Below are 16,599 nucleotides of genomic sequence, written 5' to 3' on the forward strand. Positions count from 1 at the left end.
GGAGCTGCCACTGTGACTTCCATTAATGGGAAATGTCCGCCACATAATTTGCAAAAGCCCTCATCGTCAAAACCAGCTAAATAGGATTTTAACTTTTCAATTCAAATAAACATTACTATTCGATGGCTAACTAGCCCAGTAGCAGCCAGCCCGGGATGAAAAGAAGCCAAAGGCGTGCACCACCGGCGGGAGGCAGGCAACGCTCGCCTACCTGCGCTGCGGGGCGGGAGGTTACCGGGATGCCAGCGGCTGGAGCCCTGCGGAGGCTGGCTCCCTAGCAGCCGCTCTCGTTGGTCCCTACCGCCCGACGTCCTTGGCGCCTTCAAGCCGTCCGCGCCGCACAGCCGCTCTCCTCTCTCCCGCCCCTGAGCCACTTCCCGAGGGTGTGAGGTTCTGGTTCCGGCGTCACTTTGATCTCTGTCCCACCCCAGGGCCGGAAGCATGATAGGCGCCCGTATGCCATTTCCGGCAGGGGGCGGGGCTGGCCCGTGGCGCGCGGACGAGGCGGGAGGTTTAACCCGGCCAGTGTCCAAGTGCGGCGTGGTGGGTGCAAAGCCTAGGTCGCCAGCCTCAGCCGCACAAAATTTCCGCTTTGGCCGCGCGGAAGAAGAGAAGCTGTGGCCTTTCGATGCACTTTCAAGATGGGAATTTCCATATCTCTCAGTTTATGTTGCTGTTAAAAGATAACGAGCGTTCAAGGTACTTTGGGATTGAAAAAAAAAAAACTTGTACGTGCATGGGAAGGTTCTGTAAGGACAACTCAGAAGGGATTTTTTTCCTCATGAGTTTTGGGAGGTGAGGAAGATGATGTATGCTTTGATACAGTTTGTTTCTTCCTTAACCAAATGCATATTACTTTCACGTTAAAAAGCAATATAAATAGACAACTTTAACAGTTATGGTAGCTTGGCAGTGCTGAAAAGTAATATTTTCTCTTATTCTAGAACTTCATGACCTTTTAAATTACACCCACCCCCACAGCCCATGGGCAAGTAAATTCAAGATGTTTTGGAATGCCACATTGTGTGGCTCTAGAAACTAATTTTGTGTGTCGCCCCTAGGAAGAATATAGGTTTAAGTGTATGTTTCATTTCTGACTCTGTTTTGCAGCCCAGTTTTTGTTTTACTTTCCACTTAAGGTTGCTTTAAAAAAAAAAAACCTATTTATGTATCCTTATAAATCAGTCCTTTGGGGTACAAGGTGAGTTATAAGTCTTATTTGCAAAACGAAGGGTATTATTTTTAACAAAATTTAAAATGATCTGTGATAATAATTAGAATAATTTTCATGGGGTCCTAATTCCACATACCATCCAATGTGAACCACAGTTGCTTTCCAAGAGCATTCCAAAATATTGCCTTTAAAAAGCCCATACTTATCATTTCAACATTGTGTTTACCAGAGCATGGTAATTTACTGAAAAGAGCATTTAGAAAGATGTAATTGTGCAACCTGCCCTGCTCTAAAAGTTACCAGACTAATAACTGGAGAAAACCCCAGGGCCTTTCTTAACTCCAGAATGGAGGAGGGCCGACAGTTCATAGGCACTGGGACTTCTGGTAGAGGAGACAGCATTGTGCTGCCCCTGAGCAATTTCCCAGAAAGGCACTGTCTAAGCACCGTTATTTTCGGTAGTGGCGACACCATCCTCGGGGGTGGGGGGCAGTGGGGTGCATTTTGTAAAGGTACAGGAGCATTTTTGGTCACAATTATGGAAGGGAAGCAGCCAGAGATGCTTGATGTCCTGCAATGTATGGGTTGATTCTAAACCAGAGGTCCGCGGTCTGTTAGGAACTGGGCCGCACAGCAGGAGGGGAGCAGTGGGCAAGTGAGCGAAGCTGCCTCTGCTGCTCCCCATCGCTCACGTTACTGCCCGAGCCACCCCCCCAGCCCCACCCCTTGCCTGGAAGAACTGTCTTCTGTGACACCAGTCCCTGGTGCCAAAAAGGCTGGGGACCGCTGCTCTAAACAGCAAAGGAGAACCTAGCTTAGAACCTACCTTCATTTTACACACAATCAGAATCAAAAAGATGTGTTATTGGTGTTTTGTGTTTGTTTTGTTTTTGTTTTTTTGCAGGTTTCATATACTTTTCAGGTTTCCAGGATTCCAACTGTTGTTTAAATCAGGGGAAGTTCAAAATGTGTTTTGTTTAGAATATTGCCAAAAGTTGTTCATTTCAGAAAACTCTTACCAAGTGGTTAACACCCACTTAGTAGAATCTGAGTTGCTAATTCAACACACTTTTTCTGCATGTGTAGCTGTTGCATTCATAGTAATTCTGTGTACGGGCGTAAGCATCTGACTTAATTATATCTTCTAATACAGTTGTGCCCAAGCATTCACATATTTAAGTACATGTTATTTTATGACAAAATACTTTTCCTTTTATTTCTCCCCTTTTATATTATGGTTAAGACTATATTACAGTTAAGATGTGTTTAGGGGGCTTCCCTGGTGGCGCAGTGGTTGAGAGTCCGCCTACCGATGCAGGGGACACGGGTTCGTGCCCCGGTCCGGGAGGATCCTGCGTGCCACGGAGCGGCTAGGCCCGTGAGCCATGGCCACTGAGCCTGTGCTCCGCAACGGGAGAGCGCGCGCGCGCGCACACACACACACACACACGTTTAGGTAGGTTACATTATCTATGAATTTCATTTCAGGATGGTAAAAGGGAGAGTTAACAGTATTTGCTATAGAGAAAGAGTGTTGCATCTGCTAGGATTGAGAACCATCAGTTTAGGTGTCCAGAGATCATGTGAAAGCAGAACTTGGAAAGAAGCCCTAAATACTTTTTGTCAACCCCAAACCAGGCCCCCTGGACACACCTTCCTCTACCTTCCAGATGAGACTTCTGTGCCTTGCTCATAGCAGTCACTGTATGGGCCCTTGCAGCCCATTCCAGGCCGCTGTGTGCCAGTATCAGTTTTCTAGATTGGGATGAGAGCTGTGGCCATGGGAGGAGGCGGGAACCCCTAGGGTTAAAATGCACTGTATTGGGCTTCCCTGGTGGCGCAGTGGTTAAGAGTCCGCCTGCCGATGCAGGGGACACGGGTTCGTGCCCCGGTCTGGGAAGATCCCACATGCCGCAGAGCGGCTAGGCCCGTGAGCCATGGCGCTGAGCCTGCGCGTCCGGAGCCTGTGCTCGGCAAGGGGAGAGGCCACAGCGGTGAGAGGCCCGCCTACCGCAAAAAAAAAAAAAAAAAAGCACTGTATTTTAAAGCTACATAAAAGTTACAGATTTTTAAAAATAATAATTTACACCTATGTACCTTGTGATCTGATCACATGTCTGAGGATTCTGTGGAGCCACATTAAGAAAGAGAGGGAGAGGAAAGGAGAAAGAAATAGCACCTTTTGTAAACTATTATTTTATTAAGGAATCCACTTCTATGACTCACGAAGTCCAGGCTGAGGTAATAGTGACAAGTTCTGGAGGTAACAACACCCTACTGTGGGCTTTCCAGTTATAACCACTGTCTTCTCTCTCTACCTCAGCTGAAAACCCAGACTCAATAGGCCTCAATCCCTGCCCTCCTATTCCTGGAAGATGCCAAAGCCAACTATGTAAGAGGCTTTCTCAGAGGAGAAGACGAATTTGTCTTCCCAGAAGACAAACCCTCTACTTTGCTTTATGAGGCAGACAGCAACCCCAAACCACGGACAGGTTGGGACCTGTGCAGGGCTCAGTGGAGATGGGGAAAAGAAGGAAAGGGGATTCAGGAAGGGATCATCTCCTGTTTAACAAGCAGGCTAGGGTGGAAGGACAGGAAAACTTCACTCTATGATTCAAATCCACCAGACTAAAAGCCAATACCAATGAAGAGACTTCCAACTTAATGCCTCATCCTGGGAATTTTCAAGGCCTCAGCTCTGTGAAGGCCTTGGGTGAGTGGACAGCCTAAGCCACCCATATTCCCCACCTTGCTTCTCTCCTTGCTTTTCCAAGGAATATAGCAGAATTTTCTATATGCACACCTAGACTTCCAATGGAAAAAAAACTTCACAGAGTGACATGGAAGAGCCGTAGACAATGAGCCAGGGCTATAAGCAAGCCCTGGATTGGCTTTAGCTGGGCTTGGCTCCACCAATGTTAAGATACCCAATGATGTCTTAAGGGCTTCATACTGAAGAGGAAAATGTCAAGATTCACCTAATAGTGGAGCCAAGGGGCAATGAACATTCTTTCCATCACTGGCAACACATAGAATCTGAGCTAGAGCAATGATTAGGTATCTTCTAAGAGCAGTCATACAGCTCAGGCCAGAGAACTCAATTTCAGGGGAGGTCAGTGACCCACACTAAAGCTAAACTCTTAAATCAAGTACTCAGTTCCCTGCAGGAAGGTGTTTCATCCCTGATGGGCCTGCCTCAGCCCATCCCCCTAGAGAGAGAACTCTAGATAATAAAGCCAAGAAACACATGGGGCTCTGGGCCCAAACAACTATACACTGTTTATTGAGAACACCCGTAGATGATGGGAGGGAGGGATGCCCTGTACCGCATCATGGCCACCACTGAGTGGGAGCCGGGCCCAGAGAACACTAGCAGAGCTGGGGGTGGGCTTCCCATGACTCACTGACCATCACAAAGGTGGGAGGAATAGGAGAAGGCCAGGCCCAAGAGCCTGGCACCATGCTGCAAATGGGGGTTGATTGGTCTTTGCCTTTCAAAAACAGAGGATTAGGGGAGGGGGACTACTAGAAAAAAATAGAAACTCTAAGATTAAAAAAAAATAGTCCTGTACATAACAAGACAGCATCTGCTCTCCAGGGCCCGAGACTGGCAGCAGGGGCCTTAGGCAGGCAGGCCAGGAGCCTCCAGGGGAAGATCAGTGGTTCGGCTGAGACAGTCAGCTGCACATAATTGGCCAGTCACCAGCACCCAGCAAAACTTCATCCATGCTCGGGCCGGGCAGGAAAGCACCCGGCCTCTTGGGAATATACAAATATTTACCGGATTCTCTTTGCTTGTTACAAAAACAGATAAGAAAGCTTACAGCAGATTATTTACAAACAGTATCCTGGGATATTGTGAAGGCAGAGGTGGGCTGGCTTGGAGGGTGGGGTCTGTGGGGGCAGAGCAGCCATAGCAGCCCAGAGGGTCCAAGGCTGGGCCCCCTCCCCAGGCTCCAGGCTCTGCAAGGCACTGGACTCTGTTACTGGGAAAGGGGGCTTAATTCTTCTTGTGGAGGAACTTCATTTTGTTGCCTGTGGGCCAGAGGAGGGCAAAAGTGAGAATGTTTCAGTATCATCTCTTCCAACAGCCCTAACCCTCTCAGTGGGAGAGAAGGATTAGAAAGACTGGATTACAGCTAGATGTGATCCAGGATGGTGAAAACACTCTAGAGCTCTAATTAGAGGACTGATATTAATCATGTAGGGTTTTGGGCAAGCCATTTAACTTCTTCGGTCTCAATTTTCCTTTTAAAGTGAGACATGCTATGATGCTGTGACTTAGTTGGCTCAGCTCTTTGAAGGGCACTCTGGTGCTGCCACTTTTGTAGTGAGACCCCTTATAGCCTCCAGGAAAGCTCACTGGTCCTAATGGCCCTTGTGCTCACTCAGGAAGGAGTGCACCCAGGAAGACCTGACCTAGGTGAGGCTCTATGAGATCTCTTCCTGTTCTGTCTACAGCCCCGATATAAATACCCACTGGCATTGGTTTAGAGTAGTTTGGGGTACAGATTCCCCCAGTCCCTCCCTTCTTGCTGAATATGTCTCATTAGTGACAAAGCTACTTACCCAAACCGCGGAGAAACTTGTTCATTCCACTCTGCTCAGTGTCTGGCAGTTCCTCTAAATACTGCTCCACTCGCTGCTCAAAGAGGCCTGGGGAAGAGGAGAAACAGGAACAGGGAAGAGAACAGTCATTGGAGGAAGGGAAGGGGAGGCCTCCTGGAGCGGGACCAAAGGGCACAGATCCCAAAAAGGGGGAAACCAAAGATCTGCAATTATAACTTATAAGAGCATCCTACCAGAATTCAGACTGGCTCATCAATTCAGACTGGGCTCATCAGACTGGCCCATGTTCCCTGCTGATGGCAAGAGCCCCTTGCTTCCCTGTGCACGTTCCTGAGCGGCATTAGGGCGAGGATGCCACTCCTCGTATCAGAGCTGCCCCCAAGTGGACACCTGCTCCAACTCCTTTTAGACCACTCTACCATGTTGTTTCGAAAGGTTTGTTACACTAAATGCACAGTATTAGTGGGCAGAAGAAATAATAACCCTGAGGTTAGAAAGGTCTTGATGAGATGAAAAAGCCCTAGAGTGAGCAGAGCTGATGAAATAACAGAGATAAGATAACCTTTGTGCTCTGAGGGCAGACTCACCAACCTAAGACAGAGAGCTACTCAGTTCTCTTCAAGGGCTTTCTCAACCCTGGATTCTCAGCACTCCCTACCCTGCACAGTCTGGTCTTTTTCTCTGAGTAAGGAAGGACCTGTGAATGCGGGGATAGGTGGAGATAAGCCCCACTCTTGCCACGTGGCTCCAGCCTGTGCCCAGCCTTGTGAATGCACGTACTGGGGCAGGAGGAGAAGGTGCCCTTGGCAGTCCCTCTCAGAAGAAAAGGGATGTTAGGAGGCCTGCCCTGGCTAAAAACTCAAGAGCTTCCTCATGGAAGCTCACCAGTGCCTGGCTACTCAGCCCTGCGGGTAGCAGAAAAGTTGGAGGACGCCTGACATCCCCCCAGAACCCCCCACCCCAGGCTCTTCTGGCCTTACCCTTGGCCCGACACTTTCTTAGCTCCCTGTCTTGGATGAAGCCAGCAAACATCTGAGACTCCATAAAAACTTCAAGAAAACGGCGGATGCTTTTGGAGGCCACAGACTTGCGGAAGGCCTCTCGCTGAAAGGCCCTCTCCCCCTTCTCACTCTGGGTCAGGAAGAGGGAGTAGTGCCCAATGGTCTCCACAAAGAACCGGATAAACACCTCTGACACGAGCCCATTGAGGGTATTACATTCTGGAAGAGAAGAGAAAATCTTTCAGGTTCAGGTCAAGAGCCTGCATCCCCAGCCTCCAGCTGGTGATGTCTCCCTCTCCTTGACGGAACTCCAGCCAGAACCACTTCTCTGTTCTTGAAACCTTAGCTCTTGTGCTCCCAGGCTTGTAACTCGTTCCTGAGCCAGGAGGTCGGAAACTGTGCTCTGAACACGGAAGCTGGGGAACACTTGCTGGATGAATGAGGATGGAGATTAGGGACCAGAGCGCCACTCCCCACACACCCTCACCCTCGGTGGTTTCCCTGGCTTCACAGGAAGAGGAAGCTCCCTCCATCTCCTGCAGTGGCTTGAGGCAGGGCCTGAGAGGGAGGAATAACTAGTGTCCGGTCAGCGAGAAGAGTCTCTGCGGTTGCCAACTGTCTTCAGGGTTTTTCTCCCCAAACTTCCTGAGGTAGAGAATTAGAGGCAAGAGGTAGCTCTGTAGCCTGGGCCACCCTAGACGCAGCCCCGATGTTGTTTAAGTTTCTGAACTCCCTCTGATAAAATACCACACTACTTCTCTCCCCTCAGACCCAGTCAAGCCACAACTCCTAGAGCCACACTAGTGGGGCTAGGGAATTCTAGGCTAAAGTGAGACCAAGGTCCTATACCTGAGCTTCACTAGCCAGAAGAGTCTGGTGCATAGAATCAGGGTCCAAGCCCCATGAGGCCCAGGCCCAGGCCCAGAGCAGAGGGAGTCTGGGACCAGAACTGATTCTGCCTGGGGCAAGCCTCACTCACCATCATCGGAGTCGCTGTCAGAGTCCTGGGAGATCAGTTCATTCTTCCTCTCTAGAGCCTGCTCCAGAGCCGCCTGTAACTTCCTAGGTAACAACGTGTCCTCGTCATCCATCTGCAGGAGAAGGAAACCGCACAGTGACACTGACTGAGCACTTAACTTTGTGCCAGCCCTGTTTGAAGAGCCTGAATATATAATCTCATTTCATTCTCCCAAGAACCCTGATACTATCATCAACCTCATTTTAAGATGAGAAGCTGAGGCTCAGAGAGAGGTTCAGAAACTTGTCCAGGGTCACAAAGATAAAAAGTGGTGGAGCAGGTGGCATTCACTGCCCAGGACCAACAGGGGTTCCTACCCCAGCACCATGATGAAGTCTCCCCAGTTCCTCCATCTTCGGCTCCAGGGGGGAAGCACGGTTGGCTGGGGGAGGGGAGATTGTGGCCCAGCCTGTGTCTCAGGCGTGAGGCGAGGCTGTTGTGCCTGTCTCTGTATTCTGGTTCAGTGTCTGCATCGTGACGCTTCGTACCCAGGAGTCGTAGCTCTGTCAGTGGTGTGTAACAGACTACATTCCCAAAGGCTACGGCATTGGGTTGTGTTCCTTTATAGAGAGCCAGGAGGATTTCCACCACTAACAGAGGCTTTTTGAAGTTGACAATGATTGCAAACCTTTACATTCCGCTGCATTCTGTGTGTCATGTATAATCCTCCAGCAACATTTCAAGGCAGGTGTTATCACCATGCGTGTTTTAGAGATGAGAATTCTGGTTCAGAGAAGTTCAGAGGCCTGTTCAAGATTATGTGTCTCAAAGGGGGCAGAGGGCAGAGGTCAAGCCTTTGGATCCAGGCCATGTTCTTCACACACTCACACTGCCTTCCAGAAGCTGATGATGCCAACCAGAACAGCAGGTCCTGCTGAGGTCAAGACTTCTCAGACCAGCTTCTTTCTACCCTTGTCTGTTCTGTGAATGTGGAACCCAGAGGACTCCACAATCGGGCTGTGAAGGTGGAGTCGTGTGTGTGACAGTGTTGGGTGCTCTGCATCAAACAAGCACCCACCCCGGGTCAGGCCATGCTCTGCAGCGCCCCACTCTTACCTGTCGGATGAATCGGTCAGACCCCAGATTCACCATCAGTGCCTGAGAAAGAGTCACGAGGGACAGTGATTCAGGATATGAATCCCTGTAGTGCCCTTCCCAGGCCTCCAGCCCTCCTGGATTCCCAGGGTCAGATAACAGGAATAACTCCAGCCAGGGAAAGACCTCCCAAGGAGAAAGGATAAGAGCTGGGTACACAAAGGAGAAGATCCCAGCAGCCTCCGCCTTCCCCCACCCCATCCCTCCTGGGGGTTTCCGTTCCTCCTGTCCCTTCCTTCCTCCACACCAACCCCCGACCCCACCCCCCACCCCCCCCCACCCCCCACCCCCGTGCCCACCGCTGGCTCCCCAGGTGGCCCACCTCCTCCACAGGCAGCTCCTTCAGTTTGGGGAGGGAGCTGGAGAGCAGGCCAACCAGGAAGGGGGTGGGACAGCAGACGATGTCAATCATGGAGGCCGGGAGGACAGGAATGAAGGTGTGCTGCCAGGAGAAGGGGTAGAGCAAGGCCACCACCGCATGGGAGCAGCTGGATAGGGTACTGGCAGACAGACAGACAGACAAAGCACTGAGCCCAGGCCCGCACCTTCGGGGAAGGGGCGGTACAGCCTGCTGGGCCAGGCTCAGGACATACTTCCATGTTAAATCTCCCAGTGCCACAAAAATGCTAAGGAGCCTTGGGCCTGGGTCTGACCTTGCAGACTGGTAAAGCTTCCACACTGCCACTGCTTGGGACCTCAGGGACAATGGTGCTACCCTCTTTGGTCGCTCTACCTAGGAACAGTCATAAAGGTACATAGCAACACTTGAACACACATACACACCCCCAAGAGCCACCCAAATGCACAGGTGGGCCTGACCTAGTGTGGGAGTATCAGCTCAGGCCAGGGAGTACAAAGGTAACCTGAGCAAGGGTTGACCACAAATTCACAGTAAGAGCTGGAAGGTCCTACAGCTGGAAGGTCATCTTATCAGGTCCACATTTTACAGCTGGGGCCATTGATACCCAGGGTCAGTCTGCTCATAAGTGGCACACCTGGGACACAACCAGATTTCCTGTCTCCTAGCCCAGTGTTACTTCTACCATTCTTCCTCTCTATCCATTCCTCCCTCTCCTAATTGGAAAAAGTGGTCTGACTGAGGACCACTGACTGAGGTGAGGCTGGCACCATTCTTAACCACTCCCATCTGTCCTCTCATGCTCCAAAATATAGCCAGAGGTCTCAGTGGGGTCATCCTTCTCTTGGCCTAGAGGGGGGCTCCAGGTCTCCAGCACCACAGGGCTGGGTGGCCAAGCAGAATGACCAATGGGAGACTGGAAGGAGAATCTCCCCGATGCTAACTAGAAGGCACAGAAGTGAGTGCTGAGGGATAGTGTGGGTCACCAGTCAACACAGGAGACACACCTGGCTTTAACCATCCACCCATCAGGAGAGGAGTCGAAAGCACTCCCCAAAGGGCCATATTACATATAAGGAGACAGAGGCCCAGAGTCAAGTTCACTCTCAAGCCTGCCTTTCCCACCCTGTCTCTCCACATCTATTGGCCCCACCTATTAGCAATGAAAGCCCTGGGCTCCACTTGATCAGCTCCAACAGGGATTCTCACCCTTTCATGACTAATGCCCACCTGTCAGAGAACATGGTTCCAATCCATGACAGAAACAACCCCTCTTTTCCAGAAGGACCTCGGGGGACGTTCACAAGCGTTTTGGCAGCCAGTGCCTTGCTTGGCTGTCCTACCACCCCATGGACGACTAAAATACTGCTGGGCCTTGAGGCAGAGATACAGGTATCCTGGCCCTGAGAGCCCTTCCCCTAGGGACAGCAGCTCCCCACACCCCAAGGAGAGCCATCTGAAAAAGATCTGGAAAGGGGCTGTCCAGGGTCAAAGGAAACACAGCTCCACAATGCCTTCCAGTGGGCCTGAGACTTGGGAGGCAGAAGGCTTGTACAACCCTTAGGGCTGATCACTGCAGAGCCTGTGTATGTGTGCGTGGACGTGCACGCACCTACACACACAGACACACACACACACACCCTCCCACTTACACAGACATCAGAACTAGGCCAGAGGGACCAAGGACCTGTGGAAAACCTAAAATGTGAGCAACGGAACAAGAGCTGGCTGGACTTACTGAGGCTTGACCCCAGTCCAGGCCTGTGTGCCCTCACTGGGCTGCCTATTCTGCCCCTCTTCAGTCAGAGGCAGACCCCAAGCAGGGAAGACATCTTTTCTAAGACCCAAGATTGGCAGGACTTGAATGCTGAGCTGGGCCAGATCAGGGCCCTGGGGTGTTTTCCTCCCCAAATGGTCCAGGAGTGTGTTCAGAGGCAGCTGAAGCCACAGGAAACAATCACTGTATTCACAGCCCTGTTGGAGCCAGGCTGGGGGCCACGGGGGTGGCCAAGAGGAGGCTCTGTCCTGGGTAAGGGAGTGGAACCTTCAAGAAAGGAAACCTCGGGGTCCAGGCTCTGCTAGGGGCATCAAGGTCTGACCAGACCAGAGCCTCACAGCTGGGTAGCAGGGGCTTTGCTGGCAGACAGTGAACACGGATGGCAGAAAGGCACAGACGGGGCCCCAGGGAGCTGCCATACCTGGCTAGTTCCGGTTGCTGGCTTGGTCCCTTCACAAGGCCTGACGGGCCCATGACACACACACAACTGTGGTGTACAGAAACACTGAGGCTGTGACGGGAAGTGGGGGACAATCTTCTTTTCTAAATCTGGCTCTCTCTGGAAAAGCCAGAAGCTCTGGGTTTTCCTCCTCTTTACTTCTCCTGGGCTGAGGGTGGCCCTGAGTTCCTGCGCCAATGCCCTGTGAGGGCATTTGGGAGTCCATTTCCTCATGACCCTCCAATGCACACAAAAGAAAGACCCCAGGGATCCTGGGCTTATTGGGGGACAAACCAGGAAGAGGATTCTTCTTTTCTGCCTCTCATATCAGCGCCTAGCGTTATTGCACATAGCAGATAGCTTAATAAACGTCTAAATGACTAAATTCCACCACTCTAAAGAAACTATTGCCCCCCGTGATGGGTTCTTTGACGAAAAATTATACAATGTGTTGCCGAGATCTCATCCTCTCCCTGCCTGTCCCGTCCCCTACATATACCCTTTGCTATGGTCTGAATGTTTGTGTCCCCTCAAATTCTTTGTTGAAATCCTAACCCCCAAATATGATGATATTAGGACACAGGGCCTTTGGGAGGCACTTAGGTCATGAGAGTGGAGACCTCATGAATGGGATCAGTGTTCTTATAAATAAAGAACCCCCCTTCCAGCATGTGAGGACACAGAGAGACGCCGACAGCTATGAACTAGGAAGAGGGCCCTGACCAGAACGTGACCAGGCTGGCACCCTGATCTTGGACTTCCAGCCTCCAGAACTGTGAGAAATATATTTCTGTTGTTTATAAGCTACCCAGTCTGTGGTATTTTGTTATAGCAGCCTGAATGGACTAAGACGCTCTTTTAAAGAGGAAAAAAGAACCTTGGCTGCCTAGAAGAGCTCGGCCTCTTCCAGAACACCTCATGTCCAGTGACATGTCTGCCGCCCCCTCCCATGGCCACAACCATCTGGACCTCCTCTGCCTCTAAAATCATAAATGCCAACATTTCAGACTAAGACTTGTGATCTGTTCAGCTCTTTTCTTATTCTTCTTAATCCAGCTCCCCTGCCTCAATGACATCTCCAGTCCCTGGGCTTCTTTCTCCCTTTCCTAGTTTGGCCAACCTTCCTACAACCACTCTCCCCACCCCCAGCACTCTCAAGACCCTCACCTGGTCCTTCTCTGCAAATCCCCACATACCTGGCCCTGGGTCACTCCATTCAGTTGCCTTCCTCAGGTGACACCCTCACTGGCCCCCTCACTGGATGGCTCAGCACTCCTCATACTGTCCCTAGTCAGTACCCTTGCCCCTTCCTCACTGTGGCTCTTCCTAAAGTTCATCGCTCTCTTAAAATTCAGCATCCCACAGAAGTGGCCTTGCCTCCCCCTCCAGAGGAAATGTGGCCATCAGCCAGAACTCTTACTTTCTCACCTTCCTCCATATAAACAGATTTGTACCTCTACAATCTTGGCCGTTGCAAAAGCAGCAGCGTCTGTCTTTTTCCCTCCAGCCAAGTCCTCCATTGGGTTCTCAACCCTGCCATCTTCTGTGCTCACAAGCCCTGCTCCCTCAGTCATCCTCTCTGCCCGGGTTTGCTAACCTTTCCTCTCCATTTGATCTTCCTCTCACCACACACAGACGCACACATACGCATACACACACACTCCGTGCACAAATACGACAGTGGCTGGCATATACTAGGGCTCGTAAATCACACTGGATCAATTAGTGGATGTGCCTTCCCCCCTTCTTCACCTCACCTGCCGGGCCCTACCTGAGCTTATCTGCTACAAAAATGACGCGGCGCTCCAGCAGCAGTGAGGCGAAGATTCGGATAAGCTGGCGCACGCTGAGGCAGGTAAAAAGGCACTCGAAGTCCACATGCTCCAGCCGGGAATCCATGGGCCGCCGCAGCTCTAACACCTGCAGGAGAACAGTGGGGCAAGTAGGGCACGGCAGATCAGGTGGGTGACACTCCTGGGTCCTACACAAAGCGACCGGAAGCTGGCTCCCCTTCCCAAGGCCTCTAACCCACCCCACTGTGCAGTAAGACCCAGTCTCCTCCTCCATTCAGACCACAGCTCTGCCCCCACAGTACTCAGACGCCCAGCCTGTGGGCAACAGGGCTAACTGAACATGGGGGAGGCTCCGGAAGGAAGGAGCTGGGGAGCCATGTGCCAGGCTCTCAGGAAAGGGGGGGAGGAGGGAGGGAGCCACACAGCTTCATCTGCACTGCCCTCCCCGCCCTCCTGCCCGTCTCCCCAAGGAAAGGCCTTGGCTCCGCGCTGCCCAGCCCCACAGCTGATCGCTGCCCCTCCGCGCGGCTCTGCTCACCCATCTCTGGACAGACAGTGCTAGTGTCCTTGTTGCCATGCCCCCTCCCTTTCCTGCTAGGAAGAGTTTCCTTCCAGAGGCTCTGTCCTGGCCTCTATCTCTATTGGCTTGTCTGATCCCTGTGCCAGGGACAAGGGAAACACGGGGAAATGGCTGGCTATTCCACAACCTTGCCAGGAAGCAGGCCTCTCTTTATCAGGGCCAGACCTAGCAATCTTCCCTCCGGAGAGGTTGCAAGGCCACTCCTAAGGTCGGTGCTGTGGCGCAGGGACCACTTCCCTGGGGGCAGTCATGAGGGTGGAGGGTGGCAACTGACCCTAGCAATGAGAGCAGGAGGAACTGCTGACGCTCAGCCCAGGCCAAAGCAGCTCTCACCCGGGCCTGCCTAGTCTTCCCCTTGCTTCCTCAGCGTATGTGGGCAGCACAGATGTGTAGGCCTCCTGAGAACCAGGAGGGAAAACGCACCCCTCTTTTAGCCCTATGGTATCAGAGCCCTCCTCAAGGGGCTTTACCCTGCCTTATCTCATTTGTTCCTCAGAGTCTAAACAAGTGAAGTTCTAACTCCTAGCACAGTAGTCATCCCTCTGGGCCCAAGGGAAGCAGCAACATGGGCACAAGTTGCCCTAAGGATGTGTCTCTTTTACAGGCTTCTGTTTACACTCTGTCTCTCCCACCAGATGGTGAAGCCCCAGAAGGCCCAGTGATTAGCAGGAATGTGGGGTACACCCAAAGTGCTCAGTGAATGTGCGCTGAAGGGATCCCTTACCACAATCATGCCAGAGGCCTCTGTACCCCTCCTGCCCTTGCCCCACCCGGAAGAAGTCACAGTGAAGCTCCCCCAAGCCTCCCTCCTGAGAGCCTGCGTGCAGTCAGCGCCCCACTCCTACTACCCCAAGGGTCCGGGCTCCTCCGGGGAGTGAGAGTTCACACAGGAAGCTCACAGGACCTGGGCCTCTCTTCATTCACCTGCCCTCAAGGAGATCATAGTCCAGTGAGGCTGAATGAGCCTAAACCATCACAGCCCACCAGCTTGGTGTCAGGACAGGGGCAAGGTGTAATTAACATCTGCACAGGGCGCTGAGCGGGCTGAGAGGTCAGGGCAGCAGCCCAGAGCACAAGATGCTTAACTTGGTTGTCCAAGGAGAAAAGAAGGGAAGTGTCTACTAGGCCAAAGGAAGCAGGGTTCAGGGACAGTAAGCAAGTCAAGTCAGAGCGTTGAGACGAGGCTGGTGAACGGGCTGGGCCCCATCCTGAAGGACTGACTCCCAGGCATGCTACTGGGCTCTCAGGGTAGGGTCGGTGGTCCTGCGCCCAGGTCATGCATGAAGCAGGAAGTCCATCCAAAAGAGCGTGAGAGAAAAGATGCTACAAGAAAGGCCTTAAATGGCATTCGCCACTCCCAGCAAACCCAATGTTTCTTTAGTCAGACCCTCTCCACTCCCTGCAGCAACTAAGTTATTTCTTCTTCCCTCTCCTCAAACCCAACATCCACCTCTCACTTTCAGAGGATGACCTTCTTTTCCATTTTGAGAAAACTGAGGCCATCAGATGAGAATCCAGAATCTACAAGCCATGGCCCTTCCTCGCCGTTACACAAGGAAGTACCCTTCTCTCCTAAAAAGCCAGTCTCTCCCTGGATCCCACCACCCTGCCTTCTCACTGACAGTCTGACTGTCCCTTCCCTCTGCTGCTGCTTTAACCTCTTCCTCTGATGGGCCACTCCCACCAGCACCCAGACAACCACCTTCAACAGACTCTCCCCTGGCTCCATGTTACCCTTCAACCACTGCCCCTTCCCCATTTCTCCCCACAGCCAAGCCTCTTAAAAGCTGTCTCTACAGGCTATTCCCCCTTCTCAACCTCATTCACTTCTCAACTCTCTCTACTCAAGCTTCTCGGCCCCCTGACCCCCCACGTTTCTGAAACTCAAGGCTTCCCGCCACACCTCATCCTGACCTCGCCTGATCCCTCCTTCCTTTCTGAGAGGCCCCTTCCTTGGCTTCCTGGGACTCCTCCTGTCTCCGTTTTCAGGGCTGCTGCTCCTCTGCTACAGGCCCTCTAAATGCTGGAGGCCCTCGGGACTATCTTCTCTTCCCTGTCTACACTGTTTGCTGCTAAACATCTTCTCTGGGGTGTCTCATAGGCATCGTGAATGTAATGTGCACTAAGTCAAACTCTTCCTCCTCACAAGCCTCCTCCTCCCTCAGGTGCTCCATCCGCTGACCTGTTGCTCAAGCCAGAAAACTGGGAATTCGCCTTCAAATCTCCCTAACACTATTCCCTATTTCCAATCAGACACAATGTGCTATTGACCCTAATTCTAAAGCACATCTCAAATCCATCTATTCTCTTCATCTTTTCCTCCACACCTTAATCCAAACTCCGATCATCTCTTGCCTGTACTACTGCAACATATCCAAGCTGGTCTCCCTGTTTTCACTCCAGTCCATAATCTACATAGCAGCCAGAGTGAGCTTTTAAAATCATATCTCGGGTCTTATAACCCTGCTTTAGAGACATTCCAAAACCCTGAACTCGGCCTACAGGTACACTGTTATTTGGCCCTGCTGTCTATCCACCCTGCTCACTCCCCTTTTCGACCATGCTGGCCTTTTTTTTTTTTTTTGCGCTATGCGGGCCTCTCACTGTTGTGGCCTCTCCCGTTGCGGAGCACAGGCTCCGGACGCGCAGGCTCAGCGGCCATGGCTCAGGGGCCCAGCCGCTCCGCGGCATGTGGGATCTTCCCGGACCAGGGCACGAACCCGTGTCCCCTGCATCAGCAGGCGGACTCTCAACCACTGCGCCACCAGGGAAGCCCCATGCTGGCCTTTTTTTCC

At 51.9% G+C, this 16,599-nt stretch overlaps 1 protein-coding gene across 5 annotated transcripts in view; it reads right to left on the reverse strand.

Moving 5' to 3' along the window:
- Positions 1-5,174: 5,174 nt before the first annotated feature.
- DENND2B (DENN domain containing 2B) overlaps positions 5,175-16,599 on the reverse strand; it is a gene marked incomplete at both ends in the record, with an annotated part of 51,089 nt that continues 39,664 nt past the window's right edge. For all 5 annotated transcript variants that reach the window (XM_079708464.1, XM_079708467.1, XM_079708466.1 and 2 more), the window contains 7 exons: positions 5,175-5,209; positions 5,744-5,830; positions 6,724-6,963; positions 7,724-7,835; positions 8,819-8,860; positions 9,180-9,357; positions 13,203-13,351. In XM_079708464.1, coding sequence (XP_079564590.1) covers positions 5,175-5,209; positions 5,744-5,830; positions 6,724-6,963; positions 7,724-7,835; positions 8,819-8,860; positions 9,180-9,357; positions 13,203-13,351 — 843 coding nt within the window. The remainder of the gene's footprint in view (positions 5,210-5,743; positions 5,831-6,723; positions 6,964-7,723; positions 7,836-8,818; positions 8,861-9,179; positions 9,358-13,202; positions 13,352-16,599) is intronic.

The sequence above is a fragment of the Hyperoodon ampullatus genome (genome assembly GCF_949752795.1).
Source record: "Hyperoodon ampullatus genome assembly, chromosome: 7".
Taxonomy (NCBI): Eukaryota; Metazoa; Chordata; class Mammalia; order Artiodactyla; family Ziphiidae; genus Hyperoodon; species Hyperoodon ampullatus.